The sequence below is a fragment of the Copadichromis virginalis genome, linkage group LG14 (genome assembly GCF_057382275.1).
Source record: "Copadichromis virginalis isolate Kocher_CV1m ecotype Utaka linkage group LG14, C_Virginalis_male_GT1.1, whole genome shotgun sequence".
NCBI lineage: Eukaryota > Metazoa > Chordata > Actinopteri > Cichliformes > Cichlidae > Copadichromis > Copadichromis virginalis.
In genome coordinates, this window is record NC_140631.1 from 23574946 (window position 1) to 23598939 (window position 23994).

The following is a 23994-nucleotide window of genomic DNA, read 5'->3' on the forward strand; positions in this document are numbered from 1 at the left end:
ACACAGAAGTCTTGTACTGGTGAAAGGTTCAGATAAAAATAGCATCAAACTGGCACCAATCTCAAAGTCTAGCACTTTTGAAACATTTGGCCACTCCAGTAATTAGTCATGAGCAGGCGACGATCCAAATTATTCATGAGGTTTGCCATTTACCGATTCCTTCAAGTCTTAAGAGGCAAAACAAATTTCTTTACTCCAAGCTGCCCATCCTGGAAGGCTTCCTGGCACGATAACAAATATTGATTCACTGCTTTAAACTCAGGACCATCTCTGCCTGTGAGCGTGCAGAGCAAACTGAGACACAGGTCACGGAGCTGAAAGATCATTATAGCCTCTGCCACCATTTACAACCACTTCAATAAGAGCAGCAACAGGAGGTGGTTTAGTCAGTCCTGCATATGGACAATATATAATGTATGAGCTGCATATTACTGCTGCTGCTCTTTAAAACCAAACTGAGCAGCATGTGTTGATTCCAGAAGCACCAAATTACTGTGACATGATGGCACGGTTAACAACAAACGGATAACTTTAACATTCACACTCACAGCTCTCCAAAAATATCTGCAAATTTTGGAATGAAAACATCTAATTATGGACTCACAGAACTACAGTAGTGTAAAAGCTACTTGGTTCACTTCCTAATTTTCTCTCTCTTGACCTACATGCTGAGATCCTCCACCAGCGAGGCTGTCAGCACAGCCAAAGCAGGAGGACAAGGCTTTCCCTGAGGAACACTGTGCCACCTGTCCCAAACACCCACTGTCAGCCATGGAACCCATACTAAGAAGCTCCCAGCACACAGTTTTCATGCTGATGTTAATGCCAAAGGAGGCTGGAAGCTCTGCAGTTGCTGAGGCCAGGTGGAGATGCAGTGCTTCCTAAATGCTTCCACCTTGCAATAATACCACTTACAGCTAACTGTGGAATATTTAGGAGGGAAGAAGCTAAGTGCTGGATTTTATACACCAGCAACAATGGGACTAAACGAAACACTGGAATTCAAAGATTAAGGGGTTTGGCCCAATACCTCTACGATGTATAACAAACCAAACACTGCATGATTAACTCTGAGGGATCCAAATGTTTAAAAGAGTTTAAAATTGCCCTCAAACCTTATTTGTCTTCTAGTATGCATCCTGTCTTATCTATTGTGTAACATTTGGTTTAGGAGTAATATATCTTTGGCATTTAACAGACTGAGCTCTATTAAAGCTTGGGCATTTTATTATGGATACAAATCAAATAGAAACAGCTCTGGGTTCACTTTGGATAATTTTAGACCCACATCACTCTGACTTCTTCCCAAAATATTTATCCTTCTTTCAAACAGAGTGAAAAAGTGTATTTAGCACATACAGTACATCTGGTATATTTGTTAATTAAACCCAGTTACATATGTTTACAATAAACTAATTGTTCTATTTTATTACATGCCAGCAGTTCTGAAAAAAAAAAAAGACACCTAAGAAAGTGTTTCCATGTCCTGCTGCTTGCTCTAACATTTGAACTTAGAACTATGCTGTGAAATCTAAAGACTCCACAAAAATTATTTATCAGGGATGCAGAAGATCTGTCTCTGGACAGTCTCATTTCCTGCAACAGGGATTTGGGTCTTATTGTGTATTAAAGGGCTGTTTTATTGCTTAAATCAGCATAGTAGTATAACCTTACTACTACTTAGAGCAGAGACACTGAGCACAGACCTGACAAAGTAAAAGGTTCACTGCATATTTCTAATCATCTGGGTGCAACATATGACATGAGCAACACACGAAAAGAATATCATATGAACGCTCAGCACAAGAGCACTCATCACCTCCCACTTTCTTTTCGCCATGTTTGTATCCATTACACAACCCTTCTGTGCATACAGTACACCACAGGGCAGCTGTTTCAATGAGGGGAATGTTTCAGCTCAACTGCAGCCTCCGGTACTTCACATCACAAGATCACTGTGCCCAATAAACTACTCTCTGTACCCACACCGACACGATAAGATACAGGTGAGATTCAAACTGTTTACAACAGGGAACCAAATCTATTTGATGTCAAGAGAACACAATGTGTCCACAAATTTCTAAAATACCACTGAAAAAGACAAACTTTACAAATATCTTGGCTTAGAAAAACCCAACAGTGGAGCCCAATGTTTGGTTTTGGGCTGTCGAATGCCGTTCCACAACATCCAAAGGAGAAAGAAAAACATAAAGGTGTCAGTGAAAAGCGATCTGAGGCAACAAACTGAACCAGAACTTTTTGTTTTATGGTGATGGTGTAATATACACTCCAAGCTCTCCATCCATCTCCCCAGTACAGTCATTTTGCCTCTGTACTTCACCACACTGGTTTTATAATGACACAATGAAGCTGTGGTCCTTATCTGCATTAACCCTTTCAGGGCACATAGCTACACTAATTACCAGCCAAGTGAAGGCAGCTGGATGGGGAGGAAACTCTGCACTTGATGTCTATAGCCCCCCTTCCAGAGTTTTGTTAAACCTCTTGAATTAAAGCCAAATGTCTCCATTTTAATCACCTCGTAAAGGCTCATTTCAATCCTTTGATGCTAAACACAGCAGATTACAGAGATTAAAAAAACAAAACAACAAAAAACAACAAAAAAGCAAAAAAAAAAACAGTGTCACTGTCCAAATATTTATGGAGCTGACTGCAGATCTGCGTAGTCCAGAAATAGTTCGGTGTGGTGAGTCTTTAGCTGCAGAATTATAGTGCTGTCGTCCCGTGTGGAGCTCAGGCTGCTGCCAGGCTTTCCAAGGATTTTTCATTCAGCGGGACGAAGTGTACCCTCAATCCTGTCCTGTCTGTCTGAGTAGACCCATAAAAATAAAACCTGCACTTATATCACCGGCTTACAACCCGGAGCTGTAGCCAAACAGACCTGAGATGATGAAGATTGTGACGATTTGTGTGTTTAACTGATTAAATTATAACAATAATACAGTTTAAAAGGAAGGACGTGATTATTTATTTATTTTTTCTTAGGTAGGTCCTATTCAGAAAGTAGACGAGCATCTCCGCATTCAGTGTCGGATGTGAGGACTCACCGTGGTTGAACATTGCGGACCGAAACCGGCTGTTGCTGGATGAATTTTCCATCTTAAAGTTTCACTGAGCGCCAAAGGCCGCGACCTTCTTCTTCTCTTTTCCCCCCTCCTCTTCTTCGTCGGTATTTTCCTTAATTTTCTCTCCGAATCTGAACCGTGACTGTAAAACACTCGCCTGCGTGCCGTAACCGGACAAACCCGTGTCTACACATACATACACACACACTCTCTCTCGCTCGCTCTCGCTCGCTCTCTCTCTCACACACACACTCTCTCTCCGTTCGCGGTTCAAACTGTCGAGCCGCCTCCTGACTGCCAGCTCGGTGACGTCAGAGAGCAGCCGCGGTTGCCGCAGCATCGTCGGAATGAAAACAATCGCACGTGGATGCGCGTCGGGAAGAACGGTCACGTGCGTCTCAGAGGAATAAACTGCAGCACTCCGGGGAAGCTGTTAGCATCGGAGGAGGACAGGTAAACACAGGTGTGTGTGAACGTTGGAGCGTCACAAATAACGACAAAGCTAAACTCCGTTTTTTTATTTAGTTTTTACTTTATTTAGTATTTCTTTTTGAGGGAGGAGGCGGTGATTAGTTGGGGGTCATTTCCGTCTATCAAAATTCTACAATCGAACAAAAGTATTGTAAACATATGACGGTGACGCGGTTCAGTTTCGCAAAATATTTGACATGATGTGATTGAAGTGTAGACATCCGGCTTTGATTCAAGATGTTCACCAAAATATTGCACTTAAATTTTGGGGGGAAATTTACTTATTTTAAATATTATTATTTTCAGTAGCTAGATGCTGTTTCCACCCATAAGATGCTTTGCCAGCTTAGGCTGAAACATTCGTCTAACCAGCCTAAAATTTGAGCTTTTACATGTGTATTTATTAGTTAGTGCCAATCTATAATTAATTGATTTTGATGTATAAACAGGTTCAGGTTACTTTATTTGTATCCATAGGTAGATTTGTTCTGTAATCCTGAGTCATCAATCCTCACATGCACAGTTTCAACACACAGCAGACAACATAAGCATAGTACAAAAAGATTGAAAAAAGAACTAAATCATTTTGAGCATTCAGTAACCCACAAAGTAAAAAGGCTACAATTTGTTCATCTGAGTGATGGCTGCTGGAGTAAAGCTGTTTTTAAACTTTGTTCTGCACATCCAACCCTTGCAACTGTTTGATGTACACTAATCAGCCCGTTAGACCACTTAAGAATCTGACTGTGAATCTTCTCTTTATAATTAAAAATGAAAACCGTGACTCCAAGTAAGGGAATAAAGCAGGATACAACTTCAACTCTTTCATGGTTCTCAGACATGAAGATCTGCAGTTTGTATCGTCTCAGATTGGAGTCAGCTGAAGATCTGTGAAAAGTGTTGATGTGACAAAGCAACACACTTGAGGGTGACACCTCGTTGAAGCTGTGATAACTGCATTTCTCACTAATTTCTTACTTACATACTCTCATTTTAGAATCTGAAAACTGCACCTCCACAACTCAACACTGAAATTCATGCTTAAATAATAAGACTTCAGCAGTACTACAAGAGTAGATTTGCTTTTAGCTGGACTGTTTCTGATTTAATACAATTATCTTTAAACTGTGCGCTTTAATTTAAGAAAAAGCTGTAAACATGTCTTCCACTCGTGCTGTGTTTGTTTATTGTTTTTAACAGTAGTAGTGACAGGTGTATACTGCTAACTGTAAATGAATCTAAATGATGAGCGGATATAATAAGAGACACATGGTGACATCTGGTGGTTGCTTTGTAAACACTTTTTTAAAATACTCATTCCCCTCATCATCCCAAGTTGAAACAAGCACTATTTTTATCACTTTAATGTTGCCCACACAGTTTCTCTGCAGCTAGTGCTGATACTGCTCTCCGAGATAAGCGCATGTCATCGGAACAACCATATTTAGAGCTCACTGGTGCTTCAGTAGTGGAAGGAGGTTAATCGCAGAGTGAATATAGATATAATACTGCACAAAAGCCTTAAGTGACACATCATTTTTTATATACATCACTTCAGAGGAACCAGAACTATTCCTGAAGACTGCTTAAACAAATGACAAGAAAGCTGCTTGTTCATGCCGTGTTGGAGAATAAAAGTGGTCAAGACAAATATTGACTTTCAAGCTTGGATCTCTGTTGTTGCCTTATATACAGTATTTCTATGCATGTCTGCATATTTCATTAAACTGCTGCAAACATTTCCCATTTTCCTCGCACCATATAAAGAAACAAAGGCTGCCTCCAGACTGTTGCATAGTATTGTGTAAGAAGAACAGACACCTGGTTTATTTTAAGGAGCAACAGTTTTATTTGTAGCTGTGACAAAATGGAAAAAAAAAAGTTGCCTCCTCAGAGTCTAAACGTTCAGGATTAAAGTGCAGAATTGTTTTCACAGCTTGTGTAAAAAAAAAAAGAAAGAAAGAAAGAAAGAAAAAAATTAAATAAGACAAAAAAGAAATATCAAAATATCAAAACTAACAATGGAGATCTGGAAAATATAAATACGTTACAGAACAAGATGAAATCTCATACAACGTGGTTTCAGCAACGATAATCAACCCACTTGAATCAGGCTTGCACTTATGATACATTAAAAAAAGGGAAATCAGTTCATGTTTTCAAATCGTTGGCAAGGCTAGCTTACAACAAAGGCACAGCATTGTTCAGAGGTAACGATCCTTTGCAAAGAAGTGCTGCGGCGACATTCTCGGCGATCATCAACACTTCCTCACAGACACGCCTAACATGCTCAACATGGCTCAGACAGGGATGGAGAAAGAAAATTTGCCCACGGACGAACACATAAACTGGGAGGAGCTCACTTTACAGAAGCGTATTTGTGTTACGAGCGTACATACTGACATAGTTTACATGTTTTCTCAGTGTCGGTGCTGAGGAGCGGTTTTCTGCAAAGCTGCTGGATTAACTGAATCAAGAAAAAGCTCCAGAATATTACGGCCCTGAGCCAAAAAGAGTACAATGAAAAGGTGAGGAAGTGTTCTATTGTCAGAAAGACCAGCAGTGGTTGCATCCTCTGTGGGCGTCATACATGGAACAAGCAGTCAGAAACAACACAGAACATCATTCGCAAAGGACTGGTCTGTAGGCAGCAGGCAGAGCCGGGACATCTCATCCTCACGGTAGCAAAAGCTTGGAAACTTTAGCTTTATTTAGGTAGAAAAAGTGGTGCTGAAACGAAACTATTAGCAATATTACCTCAGATATATGAGAGGAGGGGTTGACGAATCTGCTGCCAAAAGACAGTATTTAAAGTTTAACCGTGTAAATGCATCTTCATAATAAATCAGAAGCACGCTCCAAACACGGTACAGTTTGCTATCGAGAGGATGAATTTCCCGGATCCCATTTTTTATAGTTAAAAGGCTCTATCAGTGTCTTGCATTCATATTTCAACCTGAACTGACATTATTTCCTTATCACAAGTAGCCCAAGAGAGAAAAATTAACAAACGTGGCTTTAAATAGCCACTTGGTTATATAGTGCAAATCAAAGTACTCAAATGTGTACAAAAAGATTTCAGTGGGTATATAGCTATTAAAAACAAAAAGAGAGCGAGGGATGCTGTGTTTTGTTTTTTCCTTTTTTTAAAACCCCGGCTTACTCTGTTTACACTTTTTGTCTTTCTTTTATAATTTTTTTTTTTTAAATCTCAAATAAAGACAAAAATAACTCTGTTCAGAAGCTGAGCAGACCTAGCAAGAATATCATGCAGCTTGTGAAAACATCAGCAGGATTAAAAAAAACAAACAAACAAACAAACAGATATAAATGTCTCATGTTAGAAGGTGCAAAGGAGATTATTTCTGAGGATGCACACAGACAATGGAAGGAATACAGTGATATTTACAGCCAGCGTTTACATGTAAACCAGAGACAGAGGTGTGAGACAGACAGCTGACGTAATGAGGCAGTACCTTAACTACTGTACAGTACACGAGAGAAGAGGGAACCCTTAAGAACTGCTTGATTGCTCTCAAAACCACATATAATTGTAGTAGTCTTAGAGTTTCAGCTAGTTTAAAGCCATTTGATGCGATTAGATTGATCCAGTATTATTTTAACGTTTATTCCAGCGGACATCTGTGGCGACACAAAAGCTCGCAGGTTGACTGCTGCTTTTTCGGATAGAGAGAAAAGACGAAAATGTAACATTTACGGGGTTTAAAATAACGTTTTAGGGATTAAGATTGCACATACGTCGAACAGTAAAAGCCCCAAACCTGCCACAGTGGTGGAAATGTAGAAAGAGAAGAGGGGGGGAAGAAAAAAACCTTTCGGCTGTGCCTTTTTAACTGCAGTCAAACCTCTACTCTCCATTTCTGGTCGGCCAATAAAAATATGGCAATGTCGTGTACGTATATAAAATATGTCTGTACATTTACTATATTTAAAACATTTACATTGTCATAGGTTATGTACACTGCTAAGTCTTTAAATGTCGGTGCGGATGAGATATGCCAACGGCTCTTAAAACTGAGAGACAACGTACCAAATCTAGGCCAAAAAGGGGTGCGTGTACCTCCATGTGAAAGTCAGTGCTACACAAGAAATAGGGGAGAGGGGCAGCAACACAAGTAGATTAGTGGTTTGTGACCAAATGAGGTCAGAGGGACACGAAGAACCAGGATTTGCCCTGACAGCATTATTTACAGTCATGCGCTCTTCTGTGAACTATTTAAAGCTTGAAAGGGTTTGCTTCATGAGTCGATCTAAACCTCTAAACGACACACACAGACATACACACACACTCACACTCCCTCTTCTTTGACGTCCAAACAGAAAGCAAAACCAAACCTGCAAACACCTACTGCACAATATATTCTGTAGATGCCTAAAGTGAAGGTCTGCTGTATGCATTGTTTTTAGGGGTGGGGGCGGGGGGATTATATTTCCACATGAACATACACACTACAATAGTACAGCAAGTATTCTTGACCTGGTATGACCTCTAAAGTTAAATCTACATGATTCGAGAGCTGATTTGTGATTTGAAAGTCGGGTCTGATTGCATATGATGTGCTCCATTGTAGCTTCAGGTGCAGCAGAATCAAGCAATTCTAATTAATGTCTCTTGATTTTACTTTGAAAGTCAATATGTGTGCGCAGGTGGCTTTCTCAGTTTGACATTTTTCCCCCTGAGTCTATTTACTGAGCCTGAGCCAGTCTGCTCCCGCAAACACGGAGGGGTATTTACATGACTCCTCCGCCCGCTGCGCCAATCCAGGCAAGGTGGTCGCCACCCCTGTGGGGGTTACTGATAACGTCCCACTTGTCCCTGTTTTGCTCGGGTCTACTCTGGCTGCTCGGGGTGGGTGTGCAGGCCGTTCTCAGGACGTGTTATGCTGTGGTGCTCCCAGAAGGCCTTGTGCAGCTGATCCACTTCGGACATCAGGGGCAGACCGATGTCCAAGTGCATCTTTAGGTTCTCCAGCCACTCCTCCAGTTTCGAGAAAGCAGGCCTGTGTATTAAGAAAGCAGACGGACACCACAGTTTGTAAACCTCTCCAATTTATTTGTATTTATCAAGTTCTTTTGTTATAAATTAAAGGGACAGTTCACCTCAAAACACAATAAAACTTGATTTTTTTGCTCAGAATTGAAAAATCCAGGTACCTGACGGGCATTTACTTGAGTTAGTCATACAACACAGTGAAGGATTTATGCTTGTTTAATCCTTTTAATGTGCTGAATTAACCAAAGTTGTTAGAATTGGAAGTTTAGGCCAGTTTCAAAGGATCGAGAAAATAGTTTTTTTTGGTTGGTTAGTATCAGAAAAACCTCTTTAAATAAAAAGCTGGCTCCTGTGATAATCCAACTCTTGGTGAACTGTCCCTTTAGGTTACATGTCAAAATGAATCCGGTGTCTGACCGTTTGTCTGCATCGAGGTCACAGCACACAGCAGCCATGGGGAAGAAGGCGCGGGGACAGTTGGTGGGACAGTAGTGCTCCAGGAAACCCGAGATGTTCAGTCCAAAGTCCGTCGCTCTGGGGAGGTAGTCGGGGTCAGCATTCACCCTGCCAATGACCTGGAAAGAGCAAGAAAGAGCAAAAAGAGTTAAAGATCAAAGTGTCAGAAGTCTCCCCCAGTCTTGGTCAGCCCTCCAGCTGAAAACCAGCAAACCCCCCAAACCGAAGCTCATGGTGCCAGCAGACCACAACTATCATTTGTGTGCCCGTCAGCAGCCACATGAAGACTTCTTTGCTTTCCTGCCCTCTAATCCCTGTAATGTTCTCTGGATAATAACGTTCATCTGGAGAACTCATACTGGAGCTCCTACACTGTTGGGCCCAAATTATGTGGATGGTGTGTGGCCAGGCTGCAAGCCTTCATCACTGTGGCGCTGGATGCTCAGTCGGAAAGCAGTTTTCCCCCCTCTAAGAAATGTGGAGTTTGGGAGAAGGAAGACTGTTCCCCTCATAAAATGTAATGGTGTGTTTCATATGAGGCTATATTCAAGGTTTGACAGTGTTAACTTTTTCCTCTAATTACAGAATAACACCTTAGACTGGTTTTATCATCTGGAGGCCCTGAAGACATTTGAGATCTCCGGGTTTATTCATGAAAAAAATATAACTTCAGGAATTCAAAATATCCAGAGCAGCTGATGGATAGCTTACCTCGCAGAGCATGATACCAAAGGAAAAGATGTCTACTCTCTCATCGTAGCTCTTCCCTGCGATGAAAAAAGACAAAATATTTTTGGTGATCTCATACTCAATAAAATATTTGTGATTAGCACAGGTAAGCAAGGACATGGATCACTTCCTGTAGTTCATACCATGGATCATCTCTGGAGCCATCCAGTAGGGGTTTCCCACCACCGTGTATCTCTTCCGGCGGTCGGGCCTCTTGATGCCAGACAGCTTTCCCTGCGTCAGCTTTTCCCCGTTCTTGTCGTCCACCATGAGTCGAGCCAGCCCGAAGTCTGCCACCACCACTGTGTTGTTCTTTAAAGTGAAATATGCCAAAACATTTTATTTTTATGCAACAAGCATACTCACCAAAAGTCACTAAATGTGATTTTTACTACACAAAGTATTCACATTAACGACATTCACAGTATAAAATGATGTCAGATGCAATGAAATCACTTGCTGGGAGCAGGGGACAGCTTGTGTGTGAGACCACAGGCTGACAGGTTTAATGACTTGTTCACTTTTCATAAAGGAAATGGGCATATTTAGTTCATTCGCTTTACAGCTTGGGGGAAACACTGTCTGAAAAAAGCGTCAACCTGCTAGTTACTAGTTCTGGATTCACTCTTTTCACTATCAACATCATCACTTCTGAAAAAAAGACAGACATAGTGTTCAGGGATATATCTGTGGTGAATCAGCTTTAAGCTTCGCTAGTGAGCTTAAAATTAATCTCCAGGCTGTCAGGCAAACATTTTGTTGTCATGTGACACGTGTTCAGCACTCCCCTTGTTTAGGTCCGGCAAGCTGAATGTTTCTGCTTTAAGCTTCTTGTGTGGAGTGTTTTTTAAGTCGTCTTAGTCTCCCATAGCAACTGCGAACAAAGGCCTTTTTTGTTTTTGTATGAGCGAATGGCAGGTGCGCCGTCCTAAATCCTTAAAGAAAACATGCTGTATGTGCAGAGGTATGTCGGCACAAACACAAAAGTGTACAGGAAGACAAGTTCTTACCTCTCGGACTAGACAGTTGTGAGAGTTCAGGTCCCGGTGAATAATGTTCATGGAGTGCAGATATGCCTGAATGACAGACAGATAGGAGAGGAAGGAAAGGCAGGAAGAATAAAAATAAATAAACAGTCTTTTGATAATCTGTAAGTAGAACACTGCCAAGTCGAACAATACTGTCTGGGTTTATTTCAAAAAGCTCTTGCTGAATATACAATAACACAGTCATGCTTGATATGCATCACTGTACAGCTATCTGGGGGGGAATCCAGAGAACCTGTGTTCTTATCCTGCAGGAATTTATGCTCCGATTTAACCTTTATAGTAAGAAAAGTACCTCACAAGTGTTGTAGCTCACAAACATGACCACTAGAGGGAGACAACAGCAAGACTAAAGCAAAAAGTATGTGTACAGCAGATATTCAGAGTGCATCTAACAGGAAGCGGTGGTTATCTCTCACAACCACTGATCTCTACTTTTCTCTTGGCTCAACAGGATTTGATTTTTATTTATAAGGTTATGATCTTGGTTATGTTTTGTTATTGACAATACAACCGCACCATCTTCACTTCCCTCTGTATGTTTTAGAGTCTGGCAGTGTCGTGTTCTGTGTTTTTGTGTATGCAGTGGCAAAACAATAATAATGATCTAAACCACTTTCTCCATGCAGAAAAACCTTGGTTTGTTTTCCAGAGTGTATTAACAGTATATACACTCACCATCCCAGCAGCGATGTCCTTAGCAAAACTGACCCGCTGGTTCCAGGGATAGTTTGAGTCCTATAGGAAAAACCAAAACACACAACTTAATGTAACATACTGGTATAAAGTGATGAATCCCTTCTTCTTTATTTTTATTATTATCCTTATTAATAATAACCATGCTAGTCTGTGCATTGGAATTCCATATAGGAAACAAACACCCCCCCATTTGTTTACCATTTTCTTGATGATTTCCCGCAAAGTGCCTCCTTTGATGTACTCTGCGATGAAGTTGAGTCTCTTGTCTTTGTAGAGGACTCCGATGAACTTGAGCACATTGGGGTGATCCAGGCATCGCATGACTTTCACCTTAAAGACACAAATAATTATTTATTTTCACACATCTCTGGGAAAAGTCCACAGCAGCTGTAAGGGATCTTAAATATTCACAGTACAAAACTATCACCTGAACAAATTATGACAGTCAGTGTTAATATTTTTGCAATTACTTCTGCTACTTTACAAATGTGACTACACTACTGGTAAAACTAAAGTCACATGGAGGAGGCAGCACGCCACTGTTACACATGACATCTGAAATGTTTGCCTCCTTCTTTTCTAATCTTCACCGATGAGGATTACACGAGACTCAGTAATTTAAGACTTGGGCCACCTACAAACAAGCAGCCAGCACGAGTAATAATCATTGCTTAGCTGTGACTGGGGCTCATTTTACAGCGAATCTCTTTACTCACTTTTCTAATTACAAGACTCCTCACTGTTTCAACCCAATAATAAAGCTAAATACCCACTCATAATCCACAACTAAAGTGGAACCATTTTTCTGAGCTTCAAACATCCCATTTAGGAGGCAGTTAACTGGATGAATGAGGCTAATCTAGCGCCAAACAGGAACACGAGGAGTGATTCAGATCTTCAAACCCCAAAAAGCCTCACAGAAATCTGAACCTGAGTCATCCTCTGCTATCGGCTCTCTTTAGGGAGGTCGGCAGAGAGATAAAGTTTAATGTGGGCGGTAAAATAAAATCTGCCCAGCCATCATTTTTGGGAGACAGGACTATGTGAGCATAGTGAACTGATATTATTTCAAAGGGGAGTTTATGCCTTTTTAATTTCATTTTCTCTTCAGGTGTGAGACGTCTGCCTTTTTCATTTACCCCTTTCCTACATTCAGGAATGTCTCACTTTAACTACAATCTTTAGCTTTGGCTTATAGAAGAAAAAACAACAATAACTTTGGTGCACAAGCTGCTCTGTGTTATGTTTCATTCACAGTCTGAAGTCTCTGAGATTGTCTGTCTCCACTCACCTCTTTGAGGAATGTTTTTTGAGTCTCGTCATCAAAGCGGATCAGCTCTTTCATCACCATCACCTCACCCGTCTCTCTGTGTGTCACCTTTAACAAGACACAATGCACAAATCAAGTTAAGCAACACTGACTGAAGCAATGTTAAGAGACAAAACTTAAAAAAGAAAAATTCCCTGATGTGATAAATCCCCAGTCATTCCATCCGCCTTCCACTATACACTTCTTTCATCTCAATGCTTCCCCCTTCTGGATTTTTTTCAGTATGACTCGTTGCATGCTACATTTACAATGTAGCATGCAACTAATGAGTCTAAGGAGTCTCTGCCAACTCAAATCTACCTTTATGGCTTGTCCAAAGCATCCCTTCCCCAGCACTTCTCCGTGGATGAGGTCAGATGGGCGGAAGATACGGTGAGTCCGGTTTGAGACGACCCGAAGTGACTCAGACCGATTGATGTCCTTCCTCTGGGAGATTGGTGACGCGGCATTGCTGGATCCAGGCGACTTATCAGTGCTGTAACTTCGCCTAAAAGAGAGGAAAACAAAGAAATCAACCTTTTCATGAAGGAAGGTGTTCACACTTTATTAATGGGAAGATGAGAACATACATTTAACTCTTTGTAGCAAACTGTGATAAAAGTATATTAGCTGCTGCACTGATGTCTTACGTGATGATGCGGGATTTCAGGTTGCTGATGTCTGGATTGGGGGGCTGGGTGATGGGTAGGATGGGGCTGGGCCCTTCTGACAGTGGGGTGGACAACGGACCGTCCACCTGGTCCTCAGCCTCCGAGGAGCCTCCCTCCTGTCCCGACTGGCTGTGAGGGTCGTGTTCGATGGTGAGCTGCAGCAGCCGGCTCGTTTCCTGGATCAGCAGGTCAATCTGGAGAAGAAGAGACAGATCAGACAGGATGGTCAGATCAAAAAGTGAACGGCACTAATGCATTTCAAAACTTAAAAGGATATATCGGCTCATTGAAGTGCTCTGGTTGGATTTGCTTATAAGTTCAGGGTTAGATGAAGCACTCATGCTTCAGTAACTTCCCTTATGAATTTACTGAAACATTTATTTATTTAAACAGCTGGTTATATTATTAAGTCTCATCTTGCCACTGGAAATCCTCAAAAGCTGAAGATGGATATCATCCCATTTTCCTCCAAAACAATAGGAACACAGAGAACCGCCTGAGTGAAACTAAAGCATCATCTTTTAGCAGCAAACACATAAAAATAGTGATGAATACCTCATCCAGAGGAACGTTGTGAATGGGCGTCCCATTAATTTCTAAGATCCGGTCTCCAACGTGAATGGAATTTTTCACATCTGGGCTGATGCAGTCGGCATCCACCCTGGAAACAAAAAGAAATCTCCTTAAACACCTTTGTACACACAGGGGACATTTTTCTTTTAGTATTGTCCAGAGAGCAGATAAGTCTGAGCTCATTTGAATAACAGTGACTATCCTTCCACTCTATTATACATTTTAAATGAATCTCATCTATCACTCTGGCCTCCATTTATAAATCCCCCTCCTTTATCCTTTGTCCTCCACCATTAACCTTCCCTAATGCTGCATCTCTTAACTCATTCCGCCTTTCCTCTTCATTTTCCACTTGCTCTACATTCCACAAACTGAAACACGATATTCATTTTATCCACAAAACACAAACGTGGCTCACTGGGAGACTCTGACGGTGTGTCCATGTTCGGGACTGTAGCCGTTGGTCGGGCTTAGCGGCTGGTCAATTGCCACGGAGAAACCGCGCCCTTTGCGTCCATTGTTGCCATCAGCGGAGGCCGGGATGGACACCAGTGTGACCGTGTGAGGGATCCGTGAGCATGGCGAGTCCGGTAGCGACACCGGGGTCACGATGGTCTGGTAGTAGCAGTGACCACTGGAGCCAGAGAGGAAGAGAAGTAGAGATTAAAAATAGAATTTATTTTTATTTTATTTATTTTTCTAAAAATGAGAACAGCAGTAATAAAACAGATAATAGGAATCCTCGTGAGGTTTGTATGAAAAATCAACTTCTCATTACAATAATTTTCCCAGTGTCACATGTTGCTTCGGCTCAGCCAAGACAACACTGTACACTCATTGTTTTGAGTCAGGTTGACCTTTGATAAGTCAGAATGTTATGAAGTGACTAATAACCTATGAGGTGATGCCCCCCCCCCCCCCCCAACTGTAAAGCTGTTGCTGATATCCTTTCTGTGTCATGTCAGTCAGCAACATTCTCATTGAATGTAATGATCTGAGAAAACACCAGCTCTCAAGGTGAGTAATTCAAAGGTATTGTGGGGGAGGTGCCATAGTTCTGTAGATTTAGGCTGTCTCAGTGTCTTCTGTCTCTCATGTAACCCCAGACTCACTGTTCTTGTTGAATCTAAGTCTTTATGGACACTGCGATGTCATTATGTTGCTGCAGAATACAATTAGCCGCCTCTCTCGTGATATTCTTTGATAGATACAGTCTGAAACTTGTGACAAGAACATTAAAGCAACCCTGGAGCTATTGGAAGCTGGCAACTAACAATATGATGTTCAAACTGCAGCTACTGTTTATATGATAATAAAAGCATTCTTCTCCCAGTTTAATGGTTTTATGACTTGTTTCATGCTTAAACCACACTCAGATATGAGCATGTCTTCTGCCAGTTGTCACCAGTTTGTCATAATGTTAACAAAAAGCCCTTTGAAGCCAGAAATAAGCGAAATAAATTTGAGATTTTGTCAATCAACAGCAGCTTATGGCACACTTTCGAGCTTTCCTACAGATTCTGAGCGGATTAGCTTATGGCAGAGGATGAAACTGGAGAAAGATCATGAGTACTAGTTTCACAGGCTATGATGGATGTGACACATAAAGCAAGCGCCTCAGCTTTTTTGTTTAAACTTTACAGTGACGGATGCTCACCAGTACAGTTTAGATCTCTCCACCAGAGCGTATGTGTCTCCATCACCGATGAACGATCGGCAGTTCAGACATGTGAAGCATTCTGGGTGATATTTCTGTTCCCCTGCGACCTGTTAAAAAACACACATACATGCAAACACATAAATGAACATGTAAACAGAGTGGTGGAGTCCGATGTTAAATAGATTTTTCTCCTATCTAAAGACGAAAAATGTAGCAATATTTCAGGGTTTTTGAGCAACAAGCAACACGAGGCTGCCTCTGGAAAGAAGGGCGAGATCTGGTGATTGAGGGTAATCATTAGTCTCATGCACAAACATCGAGTTTGCTGCTGCCAGATGCCCTCCAGAGCTCGGGGCAGTTTTGCAAACAAGAGAGAGAATTGAGTTATGGCCAATAAAGAAAACAGACCAGCCGATAATTCATACTGGCAGCTCTGAGGGTGAAGCTCTGGGTGTTCCTCAGACCAGAGACCACTAACATGACCAGAAAAATCAAGCATCAACACCCCCACTTTTAATGCCGCTCCCTGTCCTTGCTTGTTGCGACACTCATCGACTAAAATAATCGATTAAGTAGCCTTCGATGTATTATTATCGACTCCTTCAGGTAATGTGGCGCCTGTCCGTGCAAACGACCCACCCACTCAAAGGCTTAATGATTAAACATGAGACATGAAATTAAGTACCTAAGGTCAAGCCCATGAGAGCCATTTGCTCCCCAGAGGCTGTGCTTGTTAGTCCATTTTTTGCTTTTAGTGGCAGAAATTTTTGGAGGGAGTGGACCCCTTGACAGCACTCCTCAACTGCACTGATTTACAATGCTAATGAGATACAGGAGGACTAAGAAGGGGCACCGCGTGGAGGAGAGCTGGACAAAGAATAATCAATCACATGCAAACAGAATTTACTCATTCAGCTGTTCCGTTATTTAACTTTCTGATAAACTAGTGGAGAAATAATCACCAGAATACCTGATGAAATATTAACGTTGACTGTGCCCCTGCAATACTGCATATGATTCAGGTCATTATAAAAAGGACTCATGGCTGCAAACCTGAATCAGCCTCTAAGCAGAACTACTTTTAAATGGTAGTAAACCTAAAAACAGAGAGGGGAAAAGTGAAGATCAAAGAATCAATGAAAACCTCCGTCTACAGCCATATGTCGACTACTCCTCCCTCCTGGGAAAACAGCAGTGAAGACACACAAACAAGTAAACACATGTCGAGGCCTTGAGCTGCAGCAAGGGAGACCCCGCAATTAATTTATGGCTTTTTAAAGTAATTCAGCTCCTTCCAGCTACACAGCAATAAAATATGCCCCCATCCTGACTTATTTGTATGTTAAATATTTCAGTTTCTGCTTTTGAAGTTAAAAACAACAAAAGTTAGAGTCTGCCACTAACAGGAGAATAAGAGTCGACTTGTATCCTAAGAACAAAAGAGGAGAAAATAGAAAATAGGCTCTGTAATGGACACAGGGAACGAGGCAGCTGCGAGGTTAATCGACCAGCTTAACATCTTTATTCGTCAACTAAGCAGTCACAAAAAGAGGAGCCATAAAAATTACACCGTGACTTCGAAAGGACATGTAAACACAACCTAAAGCAGCAAGTGCTGTGAGAATGGGAGATCATTGTAAAGTTAAACACAAAAGCTGCCCGATTATTTTTAGCGCCACATTTTCTCTAAGGTGTAGATTTCTCTTAGGTGCAGCCCTGCAAATAAATTAAGAAGACAGGAAGAGAGGACAGCTGGACGGAGATGAAACGGACGTGTGGCTCTGCACGCCCTGACTCTGTGGCGGCCATTTGCTTGCTATGCAGACACAACAGACACACACACCCTCTTTAAACCCGCATGTGACAGGCGACAGCTGCTCCCCTCACACTTAGGACGTGGTCTCCCTCTAAAGTGTGGATTGAGTGATTAAAAATAAAGGACAAAAGATGAAATACGAAATCACTCAATGGAAAAAAGAAAAAGAAAAAAAGGTTTGAGAAACACCAAATGCATTAATACACCACTGGTTCCACATCCTATCCTGACATAAGGTCTGTGGGCGTGTGTCGAGTCTGCATTAGCTCATAGTCATGCTCAAGAGTGTGTGCGATGGTGTGCGCTAGCCTCGTGTCCTCTTCGAGTGAACACAAACCAAACAGAGAACACATGTCTGCCTGGGGGGGAGAGGAAGTGGGTCCACGGGGTCCAGGAGTAACCGGGTCAAGCTGCCGTTACTCTGCTGCCACGTGCGCCATGTTCATGGGATGACAGAGAGAAATGAAGCTAAAGAACAGTTGAGGTCTTTGCAGCTTCTGTGCTCAAATGTTTATACTAATGATGTTTTTAAAGAGTGTGGAGTTTACTAAAAGTGCAGTTTTAATGCTAATTTCTTCTACATGTATATATGTAATTCTATATATAACATTCATGAAGGAAGTTGGTTTGTTTGGTGTCATTAACAGCCTAGTGCACTGTAACTTGAAATTAGTTTATTTAATCTTCTCAATTAGTTTAATATTCAGCAAACTGATAGAAGTTAGCTACACAACAGCTACACTTGCCAAATAGTTGGTACATTATTTGTTACTAAGTCTAATCATAAGAGTTATTAAACGCTGGTTCTCTTCTACAGTCTGCCTTGCCGTGTCCGATCACGGCAGATGGCTTCTCTTTCCCTTAACCTGGTTTTCTTCCTGTTAAAACAGAGTTTTTCCTTTACACCGTCACCAGGTGTTTGCTCATAGGGGTTGTTCGATTGTTGACGTTTTCTCTCTATTACTGTAGATATTATAAAGCACCTTGAGGCCGCTGTTGTTGTGATTAAGTGGCATATAAGTAACACAGAATTTAATTGAAATGACTTGAATTGAATTGAATGACTCATCTCTACATCAAAACTATTTTTTAGCTTCTTTCCAAGATGTGGATTAAGCCTAATCCCAGGTAGGGCTGCCACAAACGATTATTTTGATAGTCGACTAGTCACCGATTATTTTTGCGATTAGTCGACTAATCAGATCATCATCCATTGAACGTAAAAGTACAGCTTATTGCACCAGCAGCATCTGCTCTTATATAACTATCATTAGCTTACAGCTTTAAGTGTTTAAGGTCTGTGCTAACTAAAAATAAAGACAAGATGATAGTTAATTGAATTCTAATTAAATGTGCAGATTGTTTCGGTGGAGTTTAATAAACTCAGCCGATTTACTCAGGAACAAATAAAATACTGAAAAAAGCCAAACAATAACATTTTTAAGTTATCTAAGTGACTTGTATATGTTTAACCTGAGTAGGGCGGTGGGTTTGAAAACGATCTGCCGGGAGTCCGGTGCTCTCATGGCCCCCGGCTAGCTATTGAGCTAGTGGGTAACAGACGCCTCCGAAAACGTCGGAGCGCTTTTGTAAATATGTGGTGTCTTGATAAACTGAGCAGATATTTGAGGTTTACACAGCTACATTCTCGCCTGAAAATATGTTAAACGTTTATTTTGTGACCCAGAAAGAATAATAAGAGTAATATTAAAACTAACTAGCTGCCGCCATTGTTGACAACTGCGCTGGGCCGCGCTATGAATTCTGGGACACAGTTTCTTCTTCTTCGGGGTTTAACGGCAGCTGGCATCCTTGTACATGCAGTGCTGCCATCTTCTGTTTCAGTCCGTTATTACACTCTTAAATCCTGCTACTTATTCCTGCTTTTGGGATCTTACAAAGCTTCAAATGACGCGTCGACTATTAAATCAGTCGTCGACGATTTTGATAGTCGACGTAATCGTGACTAGTCGACTAATCGTGGCAGCCCTAATCCCAGGTAAAAAAAAAAAAAAAAAGAAAGAAAAAAAAAGTTTTTGTGTTCTGGCTAATCCATGTCTGGGGAACTGGGCACTTGAAACAAGTTTTAAACAAGTTTTAACCAAGCTGGGTAAATCTTACAACACACAGGCTAAATGTTAGAAGAGCTCATACAAGTGAATCTAACAAAAGTCATGTTTGGAGAGAAGCCTTTAATTTAGTAGCAGAATTTCATCATCAGCGTGTGAAACAGAATCAAGGAGAGTCTTCATGTTAAATTGTGAAAGTCATTGCTGGAAAGTTTCTTCACAATGACCTCATCATCTTGTTTTTACTATATCACACTATATGTAGATAAAAGTATCTACTGTCTGACACATCAGTACTTAAGTTTTTGTTTTGTTTTTTAAATTCTATTATCTGAATTTTCTCCAAACACTGAGGATCCCTCAAGTTTAAAGAGCTCACTCCTTAAACAGTTTAGCATACATCATCACCACATTATTAAGTGGTTGCAGTCTGCGGGGTTTTTCTGGTGAAGAAGTACTGATGAGGTGATGGGGAAGAAAAAATTCTAAGTAGTTTCGAGTGTTACCTCATTACCACCAACGTGTGACCGTCACCCACAGACACTTTTAGGTTAATGTAGCCTTCAAACTTTGTTTGTTTTTTAATGATTTATAAGTGCAACCTTAGAGTGGCTGTGGAATGTGAAGTGACCCTTGGAGGTTGTTTTTTAGGAATTTACAACAGTGTAATACTCTCAGTGACAGATAAAACAACAACACTGAGGCCTGAGTAAATACAGTTATAATTAGCATGTAGATTATGTTACAAACACATGGGCTGAAAAAACTAAGGCAGACCAGTGGCGGCAGTTCCTTATATAAAATTTCAAAGACACGTTTTTACAGTTAACAGTCTCTCATTTCTATTTCATACGTCATGTTCCAACCCAAATCATTTAGTTCTTGTTTTGCTCCGGTTTTGCTTCAAGATCTTTCATATCTTCTTCGTGACATTTTTCCATTTCCATCACATCATTTCACATTTTCCTCACTGATTATCTTTACTAATGAAAGCCTTATACAAAGCCTTATACAGCAATGAATACAAAGGACCACAAACAGATGCCACATGTCTGATCGCAGACGTGAAGAACTTTCTAGAAAACAGCAGGGCCAAAGCACTGGGAAGTTGACACACTGATCTCACGTCTTAAGTGAAGACATAATGATTTTTATGAAACTATATTAACAGCAAAGTAAATGTGAGATGTTTAATGAGAAAAAACTAGAATATATTTGAATATATTGTTTTTTAACTTATCTATTTAAGGAATACATTAGTGGAAATCTGATGCCTCTGGGACACCACAGGAACACAGTCAAAGGATAACGTCACCAGACGCTTGCAGGTCTGCATATCCAAACCATTGACTATTTGTACAAATTTCCTAGGCATACACACCAAACATGAATAAAGGTGCACCCATTCTGAAACAGAACCCCTGCAGCTAGAAGCACCGGTTGGATCCTCTGACTTAACAACACTCTTGCAAAACGTGAAAGAATGACCTCATATCAACAACGCAAAGGGTGACTCTGAATGGACTCACAGGATTATAGGAGATCTGGCTTTGCTTAAACCCGTCCTTGATGTAATGAACTTTCCTCTGAGGCATCCTACATGAGCTAAACAGAAATACGCAGTCCATATGTGACTGAGTTCACTGAAAGCAAAACAAAATTTTAATAGCTGTGTTTAAAAAAAATGACATCATGTGGGGGAATAGTCAGAAGAGCATGTGTATCTGATACCTGATTTGCTGCACTGAGATTGAGCTACAACTGGGTCAAATACTAAAATCTGTCAAAGGGATTTCCTAAAGCTTTAACACAGAGTATGATCAAGATGCTGCACAAAACTGCAATCAAAGCTGGCTAAACAGAAATCAAGTAAAAAGAAGATGAAGCTACAGTACACATCATTTAAGCAAACATAATTAGACTGAAAGGCTGACAGGGAAGACAGTGGGTCACACTAATGCTGTCTGAATGGAAACCCCCTTCCGTCACAAACCGTACAGTGCCACAGCATACCCTGGCCTCCGCTTTGGAAAGCTGCTATTCAGCCTGTCGGCCCCCCTCCCTCTCTTTCTGCAAGTCTCAAATCCACTTTCATTAAAAATAAATAAATAAATGAAAATGTCCTGACAGTGATTTTTAAAAATAATCTTTTTGAATGTGCTAGCACTTTTATGTGAGGAAGAACGCATCCTAAAAATAGCATGTGTGCCATGGCTCATCACATTTTCATGACACTGGAGCAGAAAAAAAGACGCATATCTGTAATTAGAAAAAGCAATACACTAACCCAGTTTAAAGGGACACACAAAACACACCATATTTCATGCTCTGGCTTTAACATTAAAGAGGCATGCTGGAACAAGACTGTGCAGAAGCAACCGGCAAACTATCTGAACCAGCTTAGAGACCTGCTTCGCTGCCTCCCCGCCGGCTCATGAATACTATAAATCAATCAGAAGACACCCAGAGTGTCAGCATCAGCATCAGCAGCAGCGAATAGGCTCACCTTCTTATCCCTTTTCCACAGCCTGAGACAGCAGAAGCTCCAGAAAAATAAATCTCCCACCATGTCAACGGGAGCCGGCGTCTCTCCTCTTCGCTGTTCTAGTTCATTCTACTGAGGCAGGCGATTTCCCCCGCTGTCATAACAAAACACTGGCAGCAGCCAAAGCAGGCAGCAAGAGAGCACTGAGAGGGGGAGGAGAGAGCGAGCAGCCCACGCCTATGCAGCTGAGCTCATCTCTGAATCAGTGCCACTCCTCCTCTCCCCCCCAACCACTCTGCCTTCCCCTTCTCTCTCGCTCACTTTTGCTATGACATCATCGTTTCCTGTTTGGCCCAGCCCACTCTTGTACACGCTGTCAGCTTGCCGGCTGCTTCGCACCCCCTCCGCCCAACCCCCCACGGTGTCTTCAGAGAATTCCTTCCCTCTCCCCCTATTCCTGTAATCACATTTTGAAAGCGGCAACAGTCACAGGCCTGACTTATTGAATGTTATGCTATGGAAAGTTGTTTTTTGTTTTTTTAGGTTGGACTAATTTGTTTGTGTTGCATGTTTAATTTAGTGTTGTGCTGAACTAGGTAAAGTGAATACACTGGGCTTGTTATTTTCTTCCTTTAAACAAAAAAACTAAAATTGCAATTACTGATTCTTTTCAAATCTCAAATATTAATAGTAAAGCAAACCACAGTGAAAGCAAGCCACAAGCTTACTATTCAACCAAATCAACAAAACTAGTAAAACCCAAGTAAAAATAATACAGCCTAAAAATAATAACGTAATAGCAGCAAACATTTTAGAAGTTAAACCTTTAAAAACTGTTTAATATAATAATTAATATTTTATTTTAAGTGTTTTTTCTGACCAACTAAAGCTTCATTCAACATCCTGCAGATCGATGGAAATGCATAACTAAATAGTAAATACTTTTTAAGTCTTGTCCTATGCTAATGTCAGATTACAACAGGCAGGATTTCACCACATAAAGTTGAAAAAAAGTTCAGAGACAGCTCTTTGTTACATATACTGTAAAATAGGTGTGTCCTATTGCGCTTTTCCCGTCTTAGCTTGTACAGAACAGTTCGGCACAAACATGTCGTGCATGCCAAGAAGTCCAAGTCTCTGCCCTCACTTTAGACCGGTGCTGGAGGACCATCTGAGTGTGCACTGTGCAGATATTAATAGACATTCAGACCCATTCACGCTAAAGTGGTGGAGACAGACTGCAGTGAGAGACAGCTGCCAGGCAAGCATATGATATGGATTCATATTATCTTAATAATGTGATTATTGGAAGGTCTAGTGACAAAAAGCTTTTATAATGATTCCAAACTTTGCTAATCTAATAGCAATACACAGTACATGGGAGTCAAGATTCAATATAAAGAATGTCTCTTGCAAAAGGTCCTAGGCCAAGTCAGCATTAACCAAGCAGGGTTTTTGTTGGTAGGAGAGACTGAAGCTCTAGGAAAATAATCAGTAAAGGTTTTCACACAGAAATGCAAACAAATTATATAACAAGGCATACACAGTTCTCACAGATATATGTTAATGCTAAGTCAGAGACAGAGCTCCTGGGATTCTTTAATTTTAACCTTTATACCCACTTAACAATCTCACTTGTGACACTGTAGCCAGGATGTAAAGTGTACAAAAGTATGGTTAGTTACACTCACTGGACATTTTTTATATATACCTATTTAAGCTGTTGTTAAATGTCTAATTAGCCAGTCACATGCCAGGATGCATACAGCATGCATTTAGGCATGTACACGGTCAAGATGACCTCTGAAGTTCAAAGTGAGCTTCATGATCAGGAAGAAAGGTGATTTAAGTGACTTTGAATGTGCCATGGTTGTTGATTCCACATGGGCTAGTTTTGTATTTCAGAACTC

The 23994-nt window shown here is 41.0% G+C and overlaps 1 protein-coding gene across 2 annotated transcripts in view; it reads right to left on the minus strand.

Annotated features, from left to right (window-relative positions):
• Window positions 1-5382: 5382 nt before the first annotated feature.
• The window catches only part of limk1a (LIM domain kinase 1a), a 56288-nt gene continuing 37676 nt past the window's right edge, over window positions 5383-23994 (minus strand). Inside the window, exons 1-14 of one of the 2 annotated variants that reach the window (XM_085430009.1) lie at window positions 22106-22269; window positions 15712-15821; window positions 14473-14688; window positions 14037-14142; window positions 13461-13675; window positions 13132-13318; window positions 12793-12879; window positions 11700-11831; window positions 11481-11540; window positions 10767-10832; window positions 9900-10068; window positions 9739-9794; window positions 8989-9146; window positions 5383-8578 (exon numbers count right to left, since the gene is read on the minus strand). In XM_085430009.1, the coding sequence (XP_085286135.1) occupies window positions 8410-8578; window positions 8989-9146; window positions 9739-9794; window positions 9900-10068; window positions 10767-10832; window positions 11481-11540; window positions 11700-11831; window positions 12793-12879; window positions 13132-13318; window positions 13461-13675; window positions 14037-14142; window positions 14473-14688; window positions 15712-15821; window positions 22106-22168 (1794 nt within the window). In that variant the 5' untranslated portion in view covers window positions 22169-22269 and the 3' untranslated portion in view covers window positions 5383-8409. Of the gene's footprint in view, window positions 8579-8988; window positions 9147-9738; window positions 9795-9899; window positions 10069-10766; window positions 10833-11480; window positions 11541-11699; window positions 11832-12792; window positions 12880-13131; window positions 13319-13460; window positions 13676-14036; window positions 14143-14472; window positions 14689-15711; window positions 15822-22105; window positions 22270-23994 lie in introns of those variants that run through there. The other variant, XM_085430008.1, reaches the window with a different exon arrangement.